Here is a 20,782-nt window from a genome sequence, read left to right as displayed (position 1 = left end):
CAGAGAGCGTCTCCACAGCCATGTCCAATCAGAGAGCGTCATGAGAGTCGCTCCTCGCCAAGACCGTTGGCCAAGCTAGAGTCAGAGCCTGAGGTAGATCCAGATGTTGAGAGGAGGAACGGAGGAGGAGGGAGGGATGTGTGTTGCATTCAGTGGGCTGAAAAACTAACTTTAAATGAAAGAGAGGAAGAAAGAGAAAGAGAGGAAGGGAAGGGAAAGGAAGGGAACTGTGGCCTTTACCATGCTATGGTGCTCCCTGTCCCAGTCACAACAGTCTGGTCTAGACCCCCTGTCACATCAGTCTGGTCTAGACCCCCCTGCTACAGAAGTCTGGTCTAGACCCCCTGTCACAGAAGTCTGGTCTAGACCCCCCTGCTACAGAAGTCTGGTCTAGACCCCCTGTCACAGAAGTCTGGTCTAGATCCCCCTGCCACAGAAGTCTGGTCTAGACCCCTGTCACAGCAGTCTGGTCTAAACCCCTGCCACTGTCAGTCTAGTCTAGACCTCTGTCAGTCTGGTCTAGACCTCCTGTCACATCAGTCTGGTCTAGACCCCCCTGTCACATCAGTCTGGTCTAGACCTCTGTCAGTCTGGTCTACTGGTTTTCTCCAAGTTTGCTCCCTTTTCGTTCTCTCATCAGACATGGCAGCACTAACAAGAGGCAAGACTGGCAGCAGAGAGAATCCCAAACCTCACCAAGTCAAAAGAGCCATTGAACTTGTTTTGCAGTGAGAACCAAAATATAATCTCAGTGAAAGGCATTCATTCTATATGGGAGATTGGTGAAATGCCAGATTTAATTTCCCACTTTCATCAGCAGAAATTTTTTCTCCAACTCATTCATTTTAGCCATCGCATACTTCAGATAGATCAGAGTCATTAAAGACAACACTAGTAGATACAATTAAAAAATATATTTATTGAACATTGAACAAGGGAGATAACATAATATAGCACTAGATGGAATGTGCGGTCATCGTTCCTCTCCCTGGTCGAGCTGCGGTCAGACTTATTGCTTGAATCCCTTGTTCTGGGCAGAGGACCACACCTCCTCTCCGTCCCTCTCCACCACCATGGTGCCATCGTTCCGCAGGTAGAAGTGGGCCATCTTGAAGCCACCAGCCTGGGTCTTGGTGTGCCACATCATCTTGTTGTCCTTCTTGTACATGGCGAAGTTGCCGTCCTCCTGCATGCACAGGCGGTGGGCTTCGCGCTGGCCTCCGGTCTCGGAGTTCCACACGGGCTTCCAGTTGTAGATGACGAAGTTGCCGTCCTCCTAGAAAGACAGATAGGATGGAAACATGCGTTTAACTGCACTGCAATGCTCCGACCTTATGTGTAAATGATAATAGTATTAGTATTATAGTATAGTATCGTTCAGGCTCCAGACACTCACCTGGAAACAGGCCTTCCACTCACGGTTGTTGGACATGAGGTAGTCTCCCTTACGGAGCTCATCATACTTGGACATGTAGTTCTTGCTCATGATTCTGCAATGACAAGTTAGGTGGATCACTAAATAAGCTTGAAGGAATTTATTCTACTGCCTCAATTTAAAGAGAGATTGTTGATTTGTTTTTTGTTACAAAATACATGTAACATGAACAGAATATGAACAATGTGGAAGTAACTCCAAATATAAAAGATATGTTGGAGACAGTGAAGTCAGAGCAGATTTTCAATGAAGCAGAGAACTATAATAACACAGATAGAACACAGAAACTATTGCCACACAGTTCTGATACTATTGCAGAAAGAGGAGAGAAATCATGTATCATGAATCAGCTTCACAGACCAAGAGAAGAGGACTGTAAAAGACAGAGCGACAGATCACAGTTCTGATACTCACAGGCCGGCTGTGGAGTGGATGTTGAGTCTGATGAGTTTGCAGCTCGAGGTGAAGTGTCGTCTCCTTCAGAACCAGCAGCTTTTATAGCCAGAAACAAGAGAGGAGCCCTTTGATGGAGAACACCCTCTCTCTCAAGCCATAATCCAATCTCTTCTATCACAAGATATGTGTATTTTGGGGGCAATTCGTAAAATATGCCAAGGCTCCTTTCTTATGCAAAACCCGCTTGTGAATGTGGGAGGGTCCACAGCTTGAATCCTTCACAGAACCAGAACCAATCACAGCAAGGTGCAGCTAACTGGGTCATCCCTATGTTCCCACAACACAATGGTCCTACATTTCAAATATTTAATAGGTGGTGCTATTGCGACTGTTTAAAAAAAACAAATGCACAATTACCGGTACAGATTTTCAAAAGAAATTGGTGGAGAGGTGTAGCATGGAGCTAGGAAGACCCCCTCAAATGTTGATCACGATCTGAGGGTTAGGGTTAGGGGTTAGGGTTAGGGTAGATGGATTGGTCAACCCAATGAGGAGAAAAGAGGCTTCAGACAGGCAGACACACATATTTTTCTCTGGTATATAGTTAGATTACTTACAGATTAGATTACACAAGGCAATTGCCCAAGGAATACAATTTACGGCGGCACTTCGACACCAAATTGTATTCCTTGGGCACTGCCTTGTAGCAAAGACATACCAGCTTGTCTCCAATAAGCACAAACATGTATTCACTTTCCCATCTCTCTTTAAGCAAAACAAGACATTCGCTATGTGGTTAGCTGCACCTTTCTGTGATTGGTTTTGGTTCTGTGAAGGATTCAAGCTGTGGCCCCTCTTCACATTCACAAGCTGGTTTTGCAGAATAAAGGAGCCGTGGTATATTTTACAAATGGCCTCAATTGACTTATCTTGTGATAGAAGAGATTTGATTATGGCTTGAGAGAGAGGGTGTTCTCCATCAAAGGGCTCCTCTCTTGGTTCTGGCTATAAAAGCTGCTGGTTCTGAAGGAGACGACACTTCACCTCGAGCTGCAAACTCATCAGACTCAACATCCACTCCACAGCCGGCCTGTGAGTATCAGAACTGTGATCTGTCGCTCTGTCTTTTACAGTTCTCTTCTCTTGGTCTGTGAAGCTGAATCATGATACATGATTTCTCTCCTCTTTCTGCAATAGTATCAGAACTGTGTGGCAGTAGTTTCTGTGTTATATCTGTGTTATTATAGTTCTCTGCTTCATTGAAAATCTGCTCTGTCTTCACTGTCTCCAACACATATTTTATCTGTGGAGAGTTACTTCCACATTGTTCATATTCTGTTCATGTTACATGTATTTTGTAACAAAAAACAAATCAGCAATCTCTCTCCATGTGTGTAACTCAGTAGCTCACAGTAGAAGAAGTTCCTTCAAGCTTATTTAGTGATCTACCTAACTTGTCATTGCAGAATCATGAGCAGGAACTACATGTCCAAGTTTGACGAGCTCCGTAAGGGAGACTACCTCATGTCCAACAACAAAGAGTGGAAGGCCTGTTTCCAGGTGAGTGTCTGGAGCCTGAACGATACTATACTATAATACTAATACTATTATCATTTACACATAAGGTTGGAGCATTGCAGTGCACAGTTACACCCATGTTTCCATCCTATCTGTCTTTCTAGGAGGACGGCAACTTCGTCATCTACAACTGGAAGCCCGTGTGGAACTCCGAGACCGGAGGCCAGCGCGAAGCCCACCGCCTGTGCATGCAGGAGGACGGCAACTTCGCCATGTACAAGAAGGACAACAAGATGATGTGGCACACCAAGACCCAGGCTGGCGGCTTCAAGATGGCCCACTTCTACCTGCGTAACGATGGCACCATGGTGGTGGAGAGGGACGGAGAGGAGGTTTGGTCCTCTGCCCAGAACAAGGGATTCAAGCAATAAGTCTGACCGCAGCTCGACCAGGGAGAGGAACGATGACCGCACATTCCATCTAGTGCTATGTTATGTTATCTCCCTTGTTCAATGTTCAATAAATATTTTTAAAAATTGTATCTACTAGTGTTGTCTTTAATGACTCTGATCTATCTGAAGTATGCGATGGCTGTATTAAAATGAATAAGGGGGAGAAAGATTCTCTTCTGCCTATGAGTTTGATGAGAGAACGAAAAGGGAGCAAACTTGGAGAAAGGGGAGCAAAGTGGGCTCCAGCATCTGGAACAAAGTGGGAAATTAAATCTGGTTTAATCTCCGATGTAGAATGAATGCCTTTCACTGAGATAATATTTTGGTTCTCACTGCAAAACAAGTTCAATGTTTTGACTTGGTGAGGTTTGGGATTCTCTCTGCTGCCAGTCTTGCCTCTTGTTAGTGCTGCCATGTCTGATGAGAGAACGAAAAGGGAGCAAACTTTGCGAGGCTTCACAATTGCCGAGTTGCGGCCCAGCTCACTGAAATGTGAGCTTGATCAGCGGAAAACTTATGAACAATTCTTGAAAGACAGTGATGTTAAGGTCAAGTACTACACTGGACTCCCATGCTTTTTTGCAATTTTAATGGCTGTGTTAAACTCTTTTATGCCCTACCTACCTCAGACAAACAGAATATTGTCACCCTTTCAGATGCTTGTTATGTCTCTCATGCGCCTGTGGCTGGATCTATCCATCCAACACATTGCTCACCTGTTTCGCGTAGACCGAAAAACTGTTTCCACCACATTCACTGACACCTTTAATGTTTTGAATGCACGACTTAATTCACTGGCCAGAGAGAGAGTGTTTGCAGGACTCAATGCCCCATCAATTTGTGGAGGCCTTTGGGAACCGTATGGCGATTAGTTTGGACTGTTTTAAAGTCTGTATGGAGAGGCCACCCAATCTGAAAGCACAAGCACAGTCATTTTCCCAGTACAAACACCATCACACAATGAAATACCTCATTGGTATCACACCTCAAGGAGCCATGTAATTCATTTCCAAGGGATGGGGAGGGCGGGCAGGCGGGCCAGTGGTAAACTGATAACAGAGAACAGTGGCGTGCTTGACAAACTGTTACCTCGTGAATTGGTGTTGGCTGATCGCGGTTTTGACATCAAGGACAGTGTGGGAATGATGTGTGCAGAGGTCAAGATCCCTGCCTTCACAAAAGGACGATGTCAGATGGATGCAAAAGATGTGGAACAAATACGACAGATAGCTCATCTCAGAATCCATGTGGAGGGTGATCGGTTCTATACGCAACAAGTACACTATATTGGACAAGACAATACCCATAAGTATGGTGCTTTGCTGTGAGGGTGAGGAGATGACACTCCTTGACAAAATCGTTACTGTTTGTTGTGTCCTGACAAACATGTGTCCCAGTATGGTTGTACAGCCAAGGTGCAACAGTGTCACCTAGTGACATAAAGAAAGACACAAAGCCCACCTAAGCTATGGATGTAGAAAAAAACATGTAAATAGATTTGTTATTTGATCGCCAGTGTCTTATTTGAAATTGGCGGCTCAACAATGTCATTTTGAATGGGAAACCGCGGTCATTTTCATTAACGGTTTCATGGAAGCCGTCCATCCCTAAAGCCTGGTACACCCATAAAGATTTTCTAAATGTTAACAGATTTTTTTTTATCTGAGAGAGACCCCACACATGAAGACAAAAAATCATGGATTGAAAAGTTTTTATCGTATTGTGTGTGGTGTGCTCCGATATTCCCAATACAGCACACGACATACATAAAGATCTGTCCTACGACAGTAGAGTCTCGTCCCCCAAGTCAGAAATCTTGCGTGATCAGGGTAGTAGTACCCTGACTGACCTGTACGAGGCAGCCATGTGCGACCGGGCAAATAAAGTGCGTCAGTCAGCTTGCTTCTTGATTGGCTACATTCCATTCCACGTCACAATCCACAGAGTCAGTGACTCAGGAGTTGTCAGTTTTGACCACACACAACAAGACTTTTGCTCGTAAATATTGAACACGTTTAATATTTGCGATCGTCGGCCCCGACCATTTTCCGAGCAGATTGTCGGGAGAAATTGACTCTTAACACACCTCACACCACAGGATAATCTTGTAGGATAATCTTTAGAGCCATCCGATAATCGGGCGTTTGCTGTCCTTGGTCGGAAAGGGGGAAATTAGGCCAAAATCGGCCAGATTATCTTTATGTGTGTACCAGGCTTTACAAACACACACACACACACACACACACACACACACACACACACACACACACACACACACACACACACAGTGCATTATACAAAGTAGTATACATAATGAAGTCAAAATAAAAATAAGGGTTGTTTCAGTTCATAACTGTACTGGTCAGGTTGTGGTTGAGGTTACTCAGAGGACAAAGATGTTTGGGATCCAACACTGAGTTTGATATTCACAGGTCCACAGTGGTGTTCAGAATAGTTGTGTGGCTACCCCCTAACGGGCTGTGTATTAAGTTATTTGGGCAACAGGGCTATCACACAGTTCAGTTCTTCCTGCTAGATGGAGTACAGCACAATGTTGTTGTGTTTTATTAGACATTTTCTCTTCTTTGCTGCCCCACTGCAGTTGTTTTGTTAAGTGCTATGGGACAGTGTAATTGTTGACATGATGGGAAAGGACTGATACTGTAAATGTTTAAGAAATATCAAATAAAATGTGTAATTTCTGCCAAATGTTGTCTTTTAATGTGACTAATTTTCTGCCTTTTCTACCCATTTAGGCACTTACCGCTATCGAAAATTATATTTTAGTGCATAAGGCTACGTTAGGCTTTGGTATTTCCTTAGACTTTAATCATGGTTATTGTTGCCGCCAAAAGCTTTATATTATTATTTATGAAAACCCTTTTTTGAGTGGTAGTTTGGCCTATCTAAGGCTGTGTTCGAAATGGCTACTAGCATACTGCATACTACAGTACATACTCAATGAGTATATACCGCATACTGCCTACTAAACTTTTCCCAGACTATAGTTGACATGCTGCGTTCGTCGCAGTTAATGTGTTGAGGTGCTTGAACACATCAGCAAGATACCAGAACTGTTGATTGTTGATTTGGTATTCTGCTTTATTGTTGATTTTGTATTCTGCTTTATTCTATTTTCTATTTTATTTTTATTCTGCATATACATGGAAAAAGAAGATATTGTAAAATTCCTCTAAAAAGCAACATTGAAAAATATATCTTTATTATAATCTAATGAAAAAACAATGCATATCAAATCGCAAGGTCGGTGGCTCGATTCCCGGCTGGCCACATGTCGAGGTTTCTTTGGGCAAGACCCTGAATCCCAAATTGCTCCCAATGAGCAGGCCGGCGCCTTGCATGGTAGCTTACAGCCATTGGTGTGTGAATGGGTGAATGAGAGGCCATTGAAAAGCGCTTAATAAGGAGCTATATAAGTGCAGTCCATTTACAACAAGTAACCAACCTTAAATGTTGGGTTCTGATGGGGTTAGTTGAAGTAAATTCATGAGGCATTCACAAGTTATATTCCTAAAAAATCTATGACAGTTAAAAACAGTTAAGCTACTCCTGAGGATCCGAATCTGACATGGTGATGACATCATTGCTTCTCTTCATCAGGCTGAGCTGTTGAACACAGAAATAAAATAACATGATTTTATATGATGACTGATATGAAATAAAATGTGATATTCAAAGAAGCTCTGTTTCTTTTAGATTCACTGACTCAAGCCCCTCTGTGTGCCAATCTCATGATGGCGGCGCGATTACACGCGAGGCTGGAGGGGCTACCGACGTCGGTGCTTTTTAGCGTTTTTAAACACATTTGTATGTACATTTTTATGTCAGTACTTATAGGGAACTGTTGTGTAAATAGTACCTACAGCAGACTAGACTTACTAGAAGTTGGTGCGCAAAACGAGAGGACAGTAACAGCAGAATTCTTGAAACAGCAAAACATCCCACACGATATCGCTCGGACACCGGGTGAACAATGGTACGCTATCCCAACCCTCAGGCGCATGCGACGGCGTCGAGATCGTAAGCAACGCCGAGGCCGCAGAGGAGGCCTGCTAGCTAGGCCGAGGAGAAGCCTGGATAAGCCTGCTTTGCCGAGTATATTCCTCTCCAACGTAAGGTCTCTGGCTAACAAGATGGACGAACTGAGACTGCAGGTAGCGACCAACAACACCGTGGGGGACAGCTGTGTGATTATTCTCACAGAGACCTGGCTCAACGACTCCATCATCGACTCCGCGGTCGGGCTAGAAGGCCGCACTCTACACAGAGCGGACCGGACGCTGCTTAGTGAGAAGACGCGCGGAGGCGGCCTCATTATATCTACAAAGGACAGCTGGTGCTTAAACACGAAAACTGTAAGTAGCCACTGCTCCCCAGACCTGGAATACTTGACTGTTAAATGCCGACCCACATACCTCCCGAGGGAATTCAACGCGGTGTACATAACATCTGTTTACATCGCACCTAACGCAGATGCTAGCTTAGCATTGGCGCGGCTACATGACGTCATCAGTGGTGGACAGAGTGCAGACCCACAGGCAGTACATATAATCGCCGGGGACTTTAATCATGCTGACCTGAAGGTAGTACTACCCAAGTTCTATCAGCATGTTAAATGTGCAACAAGAGGAGAAAAAACACTGGACAAGGTATACACCAACATCAAGCTTGCTTACAAGGCTAGACCGCTAGCTCATCTAGGCATGTCTGACCACGTGTCAATCCTCCTGATCCCAGCCTACACTCCCATGAGAAAAAGTGCTCCCATCACCACTAAGACTGTCAGAACCTGGCCAGCAGGGTCCGCGCCACTGCAGATCTGCCTGAATGACACCTCATGGCAGGAATATGAGCATGAGGACCTGGAACAGTTCACATCGTCGTTTCTGAACCACATAGTGAACTGCACCAACTCAGCCACCGTGGACAAACGTGTCCGGGTCTACCCCAACACGAAGCCATGGATGACTGGGAAGGTCCAAAAACTGCTCAAGGAGAGGGACAACACCTACTCAGCGAAGGACACACTGCTGTACAGCACCACCAGGGCTAACCTAAAGCGTCCGGGAGGCCAAGGCAGACCACAGAGAGAAGATTGAGGAATGCTTCCTGAGCAACGACTCCAGGCGGGTGTGGCAGGGGGTTCAGCACATGACAAACTTCAGAGCCAACAGGCTCACAGCCGCGGAGGACGACCCCCTGCTGGCGGAAAAGCTGAACTCCTTCTACGCCCGGTTCGACGAGGGGGGAACAGAGGTAACCACAACACAAACACCACTCTCTCCAGCTCTCAGCAGCCTCACCCTCACAGAGCATGAAGTGAGATGCGTGCTGAAGGTGGTGGACCCCAGAAAAGCCCCAGGGCCGGATGGCGTCCTGGGACGGGTGCTGAGGGACTGCGCCGACCAGCTGGCCGGGGTTTTCACCAACATCTTCAACCAGTCCCTGTCCCAGGCCACCATCCCACCCTGCCTGAAAACCTCAACTATCATCCCAGTCCCGAAGAAAAGCACGGTGAGCTGCCTAAACGATTACCGCCCGGTGGCACTCACACCAATCATCATGAAGTGCTTCGAGAAACTAGTCCGGGCCCACATAGTCACACGCCTCCCGCCCAACCTGGATCCATACCAGTTCGCCTACAGAGCCCACAGGTCCACAGAGGACGCCATCGTGACGACTCTCCACTCCACTCTATCCCACCTGGAGAGGGGAAACAGCTACGCGAGACTGTTCTTTGTGGACTTCAGCTCTGCCTTCAACACCATCCTTCCAGACAGGCTAGTGACCAAACTACTAGACCTGGGACTATCACACTCTATCTGTGCATGGATCAAGGACTTCCTGTCTGACCGCCCCCAGAGGGTGCGGGTGGGCTCCCACACCTCCACAGCCCTCAGACTCAGCACTGGGTCCCCCCAGGGCTGCGTGCTAAGCCCCATCCTCTACAACCTCTACACCTACGACTTCACCCCCGTCCACCCCAGCAACTCCATCGTAAAGTTTGCAGACGACACCACCGTGGTGGGCTGCATCTCGGAGGGGGGACGAGGTGGCGTACAGGGATGAGGTGGAGCAGCTGGGCAAGCTGTGCAAGGTTAACAACCTGCTGCTAAACCAGTCAAAGACCCAGGAAATCATCGTGGACTTCAGGAGGAAAAAATCTGAGGTCCAGCCCCTGCTCGTCGATGGAGGGAGCGTGGAGAGAGTCTTAACCCTCCGATTCCTAGGGGTGCACATACAGGATGACCTGTCCTGGAAGACCAACACAGCAGCCATCATCAAGAAGGCACAACAGCGGCTCTACTTCCTGAGAGTCCTCAGGAAATACCACATCAGACAGGAGCTGCTTGTGACCTTCTACCGCTGCGCAGTGGAGAGCATCCTCACCTACTGCATCTGCGTGTGGTTCTCCAGCTGCACAGCCGCAGAGAGGAAAGCGCTACAGAGAGTCGTGAGATCGGCCCAGAAGATCACCGGCGCCCCCCTCCCCTCTCTGGAAGAGCTGTACAGCACACGCTGCCTCAGGAAGGCCTCCAAGATCTCCAGGGACCCATCCCACCCTGGGAACGAACACTCTGTTCGGCTGCCCTCGGACAGGCGGTTCAGGACCATGTTCGCAAGGACAAATAGACTGAAGCTCAGCTTCTACCCCAGGGCCATTCAGATCCTGGGCCATTCAGATCCACAGCAAAGACCTAGGTTCTAGGCCCTGGACAATCTAGACAATTTGATGGCAGCTACTAGATTGTAATCATGTGCAATACTGAAACACAACTGTGAACATTTCAAACCTGCAAACTGCGACACTTTAAATGAATGTGCAATAACACTATGTGCAATATGACAACCCTCGGGTACATAAGGTTCAGAGATAGGAAATGTTAGAATAGGTATAGCATAGCATAGAGTACAGCACAGTGTTTTATTTGTATAGTATAGTATAGTGGATAGTGTACATAGCCTTTATTTATGTAAACCAGCTCTTTTCCCTTCTTGTTTTTGTTTTTGTTTTCCTAGCACCAGGGGAGCCCCCCCTCCCAAATTTCGTTGTATGGTACCTGTACTATATCAATGACAATAAAGACCATTCATTCATTCATTCGACACCAGGTAGTTACCATGGTGACGAACTCACTGAGGCACCACAGAAGCCCTTCTTTCCACAAAGTTACCTCATAGTTTCTTAGTAAATACTGGGTAATTACCAGTTAAAACTATTAAGTAATACACATGATCCTAGCAACGCGAACCTAGAAACGACAACTGTCAAATTGTTCCCATTCTGACACCAGAGGGCAGTGTTCCCATTCTGACACCAGAGGGGTGAGACCTGTAGCATCTATGGCCCCATACTACAGTAGAACTTCCCTGAGTGTATGTGGCTGCCATGTTGTATTCAGTGTAGACAGGGGAGTGTTCAGGAGGGTCAGCTAGCTGAAGTGTAGACAGGAGTAGGAGTGCTTACAGTTTAGCAGACACAATTAGAGATTGCAGGGACAGAACAGTGACTTTGGGCTACGTGCCTTACTTTTATTTAATTAATTTAGCCATTTAGCAGACGCTTTTATCCAAAGCGACTTACAATTACGAATTACAGGGACATTCCCCCTGGAGTAACTGAGGGCTAAGTGCCTTACCCAAGGGCACACTAGTAGTGGTGTGGCTTCAGGCGGGATTTGAACTCACAACCTTCCGATCCCAAGTCCAACTCACTATCCACTAGACCACCACTACCCCACCTTACTCAAGGGCTCACTAGTGGTGGTGGCCCCAGGTGGGATTTAAACTCATGACCTTCTGATCACTTCTCTGATCACCAGCCCAACTAACTATCCACTAGGCCAGACATTTATATTTCATAATTCTGATAGGAATATAGGAATGGCACCTCTCACTGCCAGCCAGCTCTCTGGTGACTCTCCTCTGTCAGAGCTTTTACACTTGTAGAATCCTTCATCTGACTGTGACACTGCAGGGATGGTCATCTCTCCTGTCCTCCCAGCCCTGATGAAGGATCCATCTCTATAGAAATCCGCCGGGAGGACAGAGGGAGGAGTTCCCTGAGATCGGCAGCGCAGAGTCACAGCATCTCCCTCAGTCACAGGCAGGGCGGCGCTCTCTAGGATCACAGCACCATCTGTATAGACACAGGAGCAGGAGCTGCACTGTCGATGTTCTGTTCTGTTTCTATAAGAACATTTTCTTAACGAGACACCAAACTACTGTAGAACTGAGAACAGCTTACCAGTCACTGTGATGTTGACAGCATTGCTGTACTCTCCTGACCCAGACTCACACCAGATCACTCCACCGTCACGGTATTGCGATAAAAAGGGGAGGAGGGTGCATGTGGGTCCAGTTGATGATTCAACAGAGAGAAACTCTGTGTGAAAAATCTGTGTGAACGTCTTCACTCTCCATCCAGTAGAGTTCCCCTGCACCTCACAGCTCACTGAGACAGACTCGTCCTTAAAGAACTGAGATCTGTTGGGACTGATAGTCAGAGAGGCTGGAGAAGAGAGGCCTGAGAGAGAGAGAGAGAGACAGAGAGAGAGAGAGAGGAGAGAAAGAGAGAGAGAGAGAGAGTGAGAGCGAGAGAGACAAAGTGGTGGAAAGAGTGAGAGAGAAAGAGAGAGAGTGAGGAGAGAAAGAGAGAGAGAAGGGGGAGGGAGTGAGAGGGAGAGAGAGAAAGAGGGGGAGGGGGAGAGACAAAGACAGAGAGAGAGATAGTGACAGAGGGAGGTCAATGTTCTGATGGAGACAGGGTCATAGTTCAGAGTTGAAACAGTACATCAGTAACTCACCTGCTACCCAGAGGAGCTGAGCAGAGCTGTAGCGTGTATAATAGACTGGGTCTCCTCTCCCAGCTCTACATGAATACACCCCTGTGTGATTCAGACCAACAGGGCTGACAGAGTAGGAGCCTCCAGCCCCACGCTCGCTGTCTGGTAGCAGCTCTGTGGAGTAACTCTGTCCATCGTGCACGTCCTTGTACCAGTAGAATCTCCAGCCTGTAGACGAGTCTTTAACCTCACAGCTCAGAGTCACTGAGTCTCCAACATTCAGCCACCGTGCAGGAGACACACTCAGGACAGGAGTGGGTTTACCTGTAAGAGAACAGGTGTGAAAGTGTGAAATTGTTAAGTGCAAGAACACAAACGCTGTCTTTCACAAATCGTTTTCTTTGATAAAAGGAGGTACACAGCAACACAGTGTTTTTGATTTTCTATAATGTTACGAACTAGTGCAGTCAATGAAAACCAGACCGTACAAAATGTGAAGGAAAGGAAGGAACATTTTGAGAAAACTATCACTTTCCACTCATCCTAACAATAACAACATTTAGAGACACCAAACTACTGTAGAACTGAGAACAGCTTACCAGTCACTGTGATGTTGACAGCATTGCTGTACTCTGTACTCTGTCCTGACCAAGACTCACACCAGTACACTCCACTGGTGGATAGAGAGCCCTGGAATGCGCATGTGGGTCCAGTTGATGATTCAACAGAGGGACACTCTGACAGCCAGAAACCCTGTGTGGACCTCATCACTAACCATCCAGTAGAGTTCCCCTGCACCTCACAGCTCACTGAGACAGACTCACCAGAGAAGAACAGAGATGTGCTGGGACTGAAGGTCAGAGAGGCTGGAGGAGAGAGGCCTGGAGGAGAGGGAGGAGTGAGAAAGAGAGAGAGAGGGAGAGACACAAAGAGAGAGAGAAAGAGGGTGTGAGAGAGGGGGGGAGAGAGAAGAAGGAGTGGGAGAGAGAGAGAGGGAGACAGAGAGTGAAAGGGCGAAAGGGAGGGTTAAGGAGGCGGAGAGAGAGAGTAGGAGAAAGAGAGAAAAGGATAGAGAGGGAGAGAGAGTGAGGGAGAGAAGGAGAGAGGGAGGGAGAGAGAGAGACATAAAGACAGATGGAGAGAATGACAGGGGGGGGTCAAAGTTCAGACTGAGACAGGGTCATAGTTCAGAGTTGAAATAGTAACTCACCTGCTACCCAGATGAGATGAGCATGGCTTGTGTATGTATGATAGACTATTTCTCCTCTCCCAGCTCTACATGAATACATCCCTGTGTGATTCAGACCAACAGGGCTGACAGAGTAGGAGCCTCCAGCCCCACGCTCGCTGTCTGGTAGCAGCTCTGGGGAGTAACTCTGTCCATCGTACACGTCCTTGTACCAGTCGAATCTCCAGCCTGTAGACGAGTCTTCAACCTCACAGCTCAGAGTCACTGAGTCTCCAACATTCAGCCACCATGCAGGAGACACACTCAGGACAGGACGGGTTCTGTCTGTAAGAGAACAGGTGTGAAAGTGTGAAATTGTAAAGTGCAAGAACGCAAACACTGTCTTTCACAAATCTATTATTATTTGTTTTGGTTTTTACTCTTGCTTTGATAAACGGAGGTACATGACAATACAGTGTTTTCGATTTTCTATGAGAACAGTTTCTTAATGAGACTAAGAGACACTGAACTACGGTAGAACTGAGAACAGCTTACCAATCACTGTGATGTTGACAGCATTGCTGTACTCTCCTGACCCAGACTCACACCAGTACACTCCACCGTCATAGTAGGTGGATACAGAGGGGATCAGGCATGTGGGTCCAGTTGATGTTTCAAACGCTTTGAGACACTTTGACTGCCGGAAGCGCTTTGTGGATTTCATCACTCTCCATCCAGTAGAGTTCCCCTGCACCTCACAGCTCACTGAGATTAACTCACCATAGAAGAACTGAGATGTGTTGGGACTGATGGTCAGAGAGGCTGGGGGAGAGAGGCCTGGGAGAGAGAGAAGGGGGGGGAGGGAGACAGTGACAGGGAGAGAGGAGGAAAGAGAGGGGGGGAGGGAGGGAGCAGGAGAGAGAGGGCAGGAGAGAGACAGACAGAGAGAGAGGAATAGATAGAGAGGGGTAGGGAAGGACAGAGAGAGGGAGGGAGAGAGAGAGAGGTAGAGAAAGAGAGGGAGGGGTAGAGATGGGGGAGGGATAGAAAGAGAAGGAGAGAGAGAGACAGAGGGGGGGGTCAAAGTTCAGACTGTGACAGGGTCATAGTTCAGAGTTGAAACATGTACATCAATAACTCACCTGCTACCCAGAGGAGCTGAGCAGAGCTGTAGTGTGTATCATAGACTGGGTCTCCTCTCCCAGCTCTACATGAATACGCCCCTATGTGATTCAGACCAACAGAGCTGACAGAGTAGGAGCCTCCAGCCCCACGCTCGCTGTCTGGTAGCAGCTCTCTGGAGTAACTCTGTCCATCGTACACGTCCTTGTACCAGTAGAATCTCCAGCCTGTAGACGAGTCTTTAACCTCACAGCTCAGAGTCACTGAGTCTCCAACATTCAGCCACCGTGCAGGAGACACACTCAGGACAGGAGTGGGTTTACCTGTAAGAGAACAGGTGTGAAAGTGTGAAATTGTTAAGTGCAAGCTGTGAAATTGTTAAGTGCAAGCTCGTTTTCTTTGATAAAAGGAGGTACACAGCAACACAGTGTTTTTGATTTTCTATAATGTTACGAACTAGTGCAGTCAATGAAAACCAGACCGTACAAAATGTGAAGGAAAGGAAGGACATTTTAGAGAAAACGATCACTTTCCACTCATCGTAACAATAACAACATTTAGAGACACCAAACTACTGTAGAACTGAGAATAGCTTACCAGTCACTGTGATGTTGACAGCATTGCTGTACTCTGTACTCTGTCCTGACCCAGACTCACACCAGTACACTCCACTGGCGTATATGGGCAGGGCGCATATGGGTCCAGTTGATGATTCAACAGAGGGACACTCTGTCAGCCAGAAACCCTCTGGTAACCTCAACACTAACCATCCAGTAGAGTTCCCCTGCACCTCACAGCTCACTGAGACAGACTCACCAGAGAAGAACAGAGATGTGCTGGGACTGACGGTCATAGAGGCTGGAGGAGAGAGGCCTGGAGGAGAGGGGGGAGAGAGAGAAAGAGAGAGAGAGGGAGAGACACAAAGAGAGAGAGAAAGAGGGTGTGAGAGAGAGGGGGGAGAGAGAAGAAGGAGTGGGAGAGAGAGAGAGAGAGGGAGACAGAGAGTGAAAGGGCGAAAGGGAGGGTTAAGGAGGCGGAGAGAGAGAGGGGGAGAAAGAGAGAAAAGGATAGAGAGGGAGAGAGAGTGAGGGAGAGATTGAGAGAGGGAGGGAGAGAGAGAGACATGGAGAGAGTGACAGGGGGGGTCAAAGTTCAGACTGAGACAGGGTCATAGTTCAGAGTTGAAACAGTACATCAGTAACTCACCTGCTACCCAGAGGAGATGAGCATGGCTATTGTATGTATAATAGACTATTTCTCCTCTCCCAGCTCTACATGAATACATCCCTGTGTGATTCAGACCAACAGGGCTGACAGAGTAGGAGCCTCCAGCCCCACGCTCGCTGTCTGGTAGCAGCTCTGGGGAGTAACTCTGTCCATCGTACACGTCCTTGTACCAGTCGAATCTCCAGCCTGTAGACGAGTCTTTAACCTCACAGCTCAGAGTCACTGAGTCTCCAACATTCAGCCACCGTGCAGGAGACACACTCAGGACAGGATATGGTCTTCCTGTAGGAGAAAAGGTGTGAAAGTGTGAAAGTGTTAAGGGCAAGAACACAAACGCTGTCTTTCACAAATCTATTATTGTTTTTATTGTTCTTACTCTTGTTTGATAAACGGAGGGAAAAACAATAGTGTTTTTGATTTTCTATAAGTACATTTTTCTTGCGAACGAGACTTAAGAGACACCAAACTACTGTAGAACTGAGAACAGCTTACTAGTCACTGTGATGTTGACAGCATTGCTGTACTCTCCTGACCCAGACTCACACCAGTACACTCGACTCTCAGAGGTTAACACAGAGGGGACGGTGCATGTGGGTCCAGTTGATGATTTAAAAGAGGGACACTCTGACAGCCAGGAACTCATTGAACTCATCTCTGTGGACTTCATCACTCTCCATCCAGTAGAGTCCCCCTGCACCTCACAGCTCACTGAGACAGACTCACCCTCAAATAACTGAGATGTGTTGGGACTGACGGTCAGAGAGGCTGGAGGAGAGAGGCCTGGGAGAGAGAGAGGAGGGGGGAGAGAGGGGGAGGGAAGGAGGGAAAGAGAGAAAGAGAGAGAAAGAGGGGGAGGGGGAGGGGGAGAGACACCCAAATACAGAAAGACAGAGAGACGGAGCGGGGTCAAAGTTCAGACTGAGATAGGGTCATAGTTCAGAGTTGAAACAGTACATCAGTAACTCACCTGCTACCCAGAGGAGACGAGCATCGCTGTAGTCTGTATAATACACTGGGTCTCCTCTCCCAGCTCTACATGAATACGGCCCTGTGTGATTCAGACCAACAGGGCTGACAGAGTAGGAGCCTCCAGCCCCACGCTCGCTGTCTGGTAGCAGCTCTGGGGAGTAACGCTGTCCATCGTACACGTCCTTGTACCAGTAGAATCTCCAGCCTGTAGACGAGTCTTCAGCCTCACAGCTCAGAGTCACTGAGTCTCCAACATTCAGCCACCATGCAGGAGACACACTCAGGAGAGGACTCATATAGTTAGCATCTGTAAGAGAACAAGTGAAAGTGTAAAGCGCAAGAACACAAACGCTATCTTCCACAAATCTATTATTTAAATCTATATTTCATTTTACATTTACATTTACATGTTTGGCATTTAGCAGACGCCTTATTCCAAAGCGACTTACAATCGATACAATTGACTAAGCAAGTGAATCATCAATTCACCAGTCGTAGCAGGAAGAGTAATCTAGCTCTGGCCAGGGGCCATTGGCAGTCGTCGTGATAGAAGAATATATATATATATTTTTTTTTTTACAAATATATATATTTTTTTAGACACAAGAGAAACAGTACAAGGGGGGGGGAAGCAGAACTCTCAGTATTCTTCTTATTTTTAGCCTCTAATATTTAGTACTAATTCACTTATTTTAAGGATCATTCTAAAGTATTTATAATACCGGAAGTGCATTATTAATAGGCTCTATTTGTCTGGGTTACACTTTCAGAAGTGATCATTTAACATGATTTCATAAACTAGGTATATATCGCAGGACGATTTTTGTTTTTCTTTTAGGGATAGATCAGCTTTGAAATAAGTAAATAGAATTGAAGTTCTATCAGATAGCCCTGCTGGCATAATTTCTAGCCTCCCCCCATCCAAAACCTCCTCCCTCTGCACCAACCCTCCCCTAGTTGGACCTGAAAAGAAAATGAGAAATCGATGAGAAGCCCTGGGATGAAATGCACAGCTCTTGTGTCTGGTTAGTCTGGTCTTGTACAGTAAGTGTCAGTTGGGTCTGGTTAGTCTGGTCTTGTACAGTAAGTGTCAGTTGGGTCTGGTTAGTCTGGTCTTGTACAGTAAGTGTCAGTTGGGTCTGGTTAGTCTCGTCATGTACAGTAAGTGTCAGTTGGGTCTGGTTAGTCTGGTCTTGAGGCTCTCATATACAACATGTCAGTTATTTTTTATTTTGAGCAACTTCTGGTAGAATCTCTATCTGTTTCTATCGCATTATCTGTGCTTTCCTGAATAACGTTTTCGTATTCGAGTACATCCCTGCTGCCCGTTTATCCAGTATCTCACCATACATTATAATACTTGTTTTTTGTGTTGCTTGTTACTTTGATTCAATCATTTCTGCGAGTCCCCCCCCTCCCCATACATCTGAGGATAGATAATGAATGTGGAGCTGGGAAAATGATAACTGATCATAACTTGACGTAAGATGGAACATCTGAAGATACAAATCACCAACTCACCTTCAGATCGAGTGTGTCCAGAGTAGATGTAAGCACTCATCACTGAAACACATAGAGAGAGAAACTCATGAGACTCACTACATTCTAAATATCACTCAAGATTACACCCGCAAATGGCTATTTATGAGGATGTGGGTAGGGAGTATGAAAGGGGAAACGCCCCCCAGACAAATAAAGACAAATACGAATATATTTCTTTCTTTATTTGTATTTATTTGTATTTATTTATTTACCAGGGACAGTGCACATTAATCAACCAATCAGTTTCCACATCAATGTAAATGTGCCAGAGTTAGCTCATGAGCTAATTTCCATCTGTAGTCCCTGAGCAGGCTATTACAAAATGAATGGTGTAGTGTTATTAAAAACATCAGCAAGCACAAAACAAAAAAAAAAACAACAGGCAATACACTACATGACAATACAAAACAAAGCAAGACAATAGAAGATAAGCAGGCACAGCAAAATGACGCAACATTGCAATACAATACAAAACGAGACAATACACAGATACTAATACTACCTCCCACCCGAGTTTGCTAACAAACTGTAGGTATTTAGTGAACGTAAAACTGTTGGTTATGATAATACGTTGGTTCTTCATCGCTTAAATTGTCATCATATCCATCATATCCCACAACAACACTTGTTTGGTTTGGTTTCACAATTCCCGACATGCGGACCTTTTCACCAAGCCGTGACACATAATAGTGAGACGCACACTATGCACAATACACACGCACACACACACACACGCACACGCACGCACACACACACACACACACACACACACACACACACACACACACACACACACACACGCATAGTACTCACAGAGTATGATATAGAGTGAAGTGTGTTCCATCCTGTCCTGCCAGTGACTGACTGTTTTCAGAGTCTTATCTTAGACCAGAAATTCCCTAAACCACAGCCTGCATACAATCACTTCCTAGAGAGGCAGAGAGACAGAGAAGCATGGGAAGGGGTGCTTGAGTCTAAAATTACAAATATTGACAGTTTCTTGTCATCCATGCTCATTCTCAGGTCATTTACAACTTTACCTAGCGCTGTCTCTGTGCTGTGGTCTCTGTGCCGAAAGTTATACAGCTGAAATGTAGGTAATCATTTAGCTGTTTAAATATTTACACAACAAACAAAATGTGGAATATGTCCAGCAAAATGATTAGGGGAACTTATTAGCTAACGAGGGGAATTCTGTGTGATACAGAGAGCTCTATGGACATTTACACTTCTGACAAGGCGCTCTACTTGTAATATATCACAACCAACCTATGCCCTATCTTTACTTTATCAAAATATTGTAAACATGTATTTTGTTTGTCTTGCCCTCTGGTAGCACCTGTGTGTGTTTTTGCTTGTTTGTTTATTTGTTTGTTTTTTGTTTTATTTTTTGTGTTCTGTTTTGTTTAGTTTTGTTTGTTGCTGTTTTGTTTTATTTGTTTTTTTCTGTGTTTTTTTTGTTTGTTTTGTTTAGTTTTTCCCAGATTGTGATGTGGGTATTAATGTGTGTCTGTCTTTCTTGTTGGATGTTGTATTGTCCTAATCTCAAGAAAAATACTAAAAATATTTGAGAAAAAAAAACTAGCGCTGTCTCTGTGCCGAAACTTATACAGCTGAAATGTAGGTAATCATTTAGCTGTTTAAATATTTACACAACAAACAAAATGTGGAGTGGGCTGAATACTTACCGAAGTCAAAATACTGTGGGTCCTCTCACTTCATAGTTATGCTAATCAATCAATTCCTATCAAATTCTATTAAAAAAACAAACATACTGCATTCATGAAAAGACAATTCTAAGCTAATTCCCATCACCTAGTATATTTCACCCTCAAGGCACCATCATTTTTTTGTGTTCTTTCTGTCCTTGAAGAGAAACAGATCTCTTGTGTCTGTTGCTCTGGCGGGATTCCCACATTCTCCTATGGCCCTTGTGTGCTTAACTGGAGCCTCTCCACAGCCCTGTCCAATCAGAGAGCCTCTCCACAGCCCGTGTCTAATCAGGGAGCCTCTCCACAGCCCGTGTCCAATCAGAGAGCCTCTCCACAGCCTGTGTCCAATCAGAGAGCCTCTCCACAGCCCGTGTCTAATCAGGGAGCCTCTCCACAGCCCGTGTCCAATCAGAGAGCCTCTCCACAGCCTGTGT

General features: G+C 46.0%; 3 protein-coding genes across 5 annotated transcripts; 1 reads left to right on the top strand and 2 right to left on the bottom strand.

The window, feature by feature from the left end:
- Positions 1–1,009: 1,009 nt before the first annotated feature.
- On the bottom strand, positions 1,010–1,471 carry LOC308169466 (B-type lectin plumieribetin-like; the record flags this gene model as incomplete). The annotated part of the gene is made up of 2 exons (XM_080544148.1): positions 1,010–1,276; positions 1,397–1,471. 2 exons carry the CDS (start codon positions 1,469–1,471, stop codon positions 1,010–1,012), a joined length of 342 nt encoding a protein of 113 aa, XP_080400274.1.
- LOC308169233 (Fc receptor-like protein 5) lies at positions 1,404–20,511 on the bottom strand. Of its 3 annotated transcripts, none has more exons than XM_080543907.1 (16): positions 20,325–20,511; positions 19,677–19,722; positions 19,450–19,564; positions 18,616–18,657; positions 17,093–17,401; positions 16,618–16,905; positions 16,105–16,407; positions 15,496–15,771; positions 14,919–15,221; positions 14,332–14,613; positions 13,819–14,121; positions 13,208–13,489; positions 12,630–12,932; positions 12,071–12,349; positions 11,714–11,962; positions 1,404–1,490 (listed from the first exon to the last, which is right to left on the bottom strand). In XM_080543907.1, exons 3-16 carry the CDS (start codon positions 19,478–19,480, stop codon positions 1,483–1,485), a joined length of 3,258 nt encoding a protein of 1,085 aa, XP_080400033.1. In that variant the 5' UTR covers positions 19,481–19,564; positions 19,677–19,722; positions 20,325–20,511; the 3' UTR covers positions 1,404–1,482. The 3 variants fall into 3 exon arrangements, with proteins under 3 accessions (XP_080400033.1, XP_080400032.1, XP_080400031.1); XM_080543906.1 differs by lacking the exon at positions 1,404–1,490 and adding an exon at positions 6,928–7,428; XM_080543905.1 differs by lacking the exon at positions 1,404–1,490 and having other exon boundaries at positions 11,334–11,962; positions 20,325–20,510.
- LOC308169140 (B-type lectin plumieribetin-like) lies at positions 3,176–3,797 on the top strand. Its single transcript, XM_080543791.1, has 2 exons — positions 3,176–3,391; positions 3,514–3,797. The coding sequence occupies exons 1-2, from the start codon at positions 3,302–3,304 to the stop codon at positions 3,778–3,780; spliced, it is 357 nt and encodes a 118-aa protein (XP_080399917.1). The 5' UTR covers positions 3,176–3,301; the 3' UTR covers positions 3,781–3,797.
- Positions 20,512–20,782: the final 271 nt, after the last annotated feature.

This window comes from Nansenia antarctica (genome assembly GCF_963989245.1).
Source record: "Nansenia antarctica genome assembly, chromosome: 13".
NCBI lineage: Eukaryota > Metazoa > Chordata > Actinopteri > Argentiniformes > Microstomatidae > Nansenia > Nansenia antarctica.
Note: the sequence above shows the minus strand (reverse complement) of the source record. Positions and strands in the feature narration are given on the sequence as shown.

Coding starts and splice junctions, on each gene's coding strand:
- LOC308169140 (XM_080543791.1), top strand. CDS start 3,302: ATGAGCAGGAACTACATGTCCAAGTTTGACGAGCTCCGTAAGGGAGAC. Junction 3,392..3,513: donor AGTGGAAGGCCTGTTTCCAG/GTGAGTGTCTGG, acceptor CTGTCTTTCTAG/GAGGACGGCAACTTCGTCAT.
- LOC308169233 (XM_080543905.1), bottom strand. CDS start 19,480: ATGGAACACACTTCACTCTATATCATACTCT. Junction 18,658..19,449: donor TTCACTCTATATCATACTCT/GTGAGTACTATG, acceptor TATGTGTTTCAG/TGATGAGTGCTTACATCTAC. Junction 16,906..17,092: donor TCGTCTCCTCTGGGTAGCAG/GTGAGTTACTGA, acceptor TCTCTCTCCCAG/GCCTCTCTCCTCCAGCCTCT.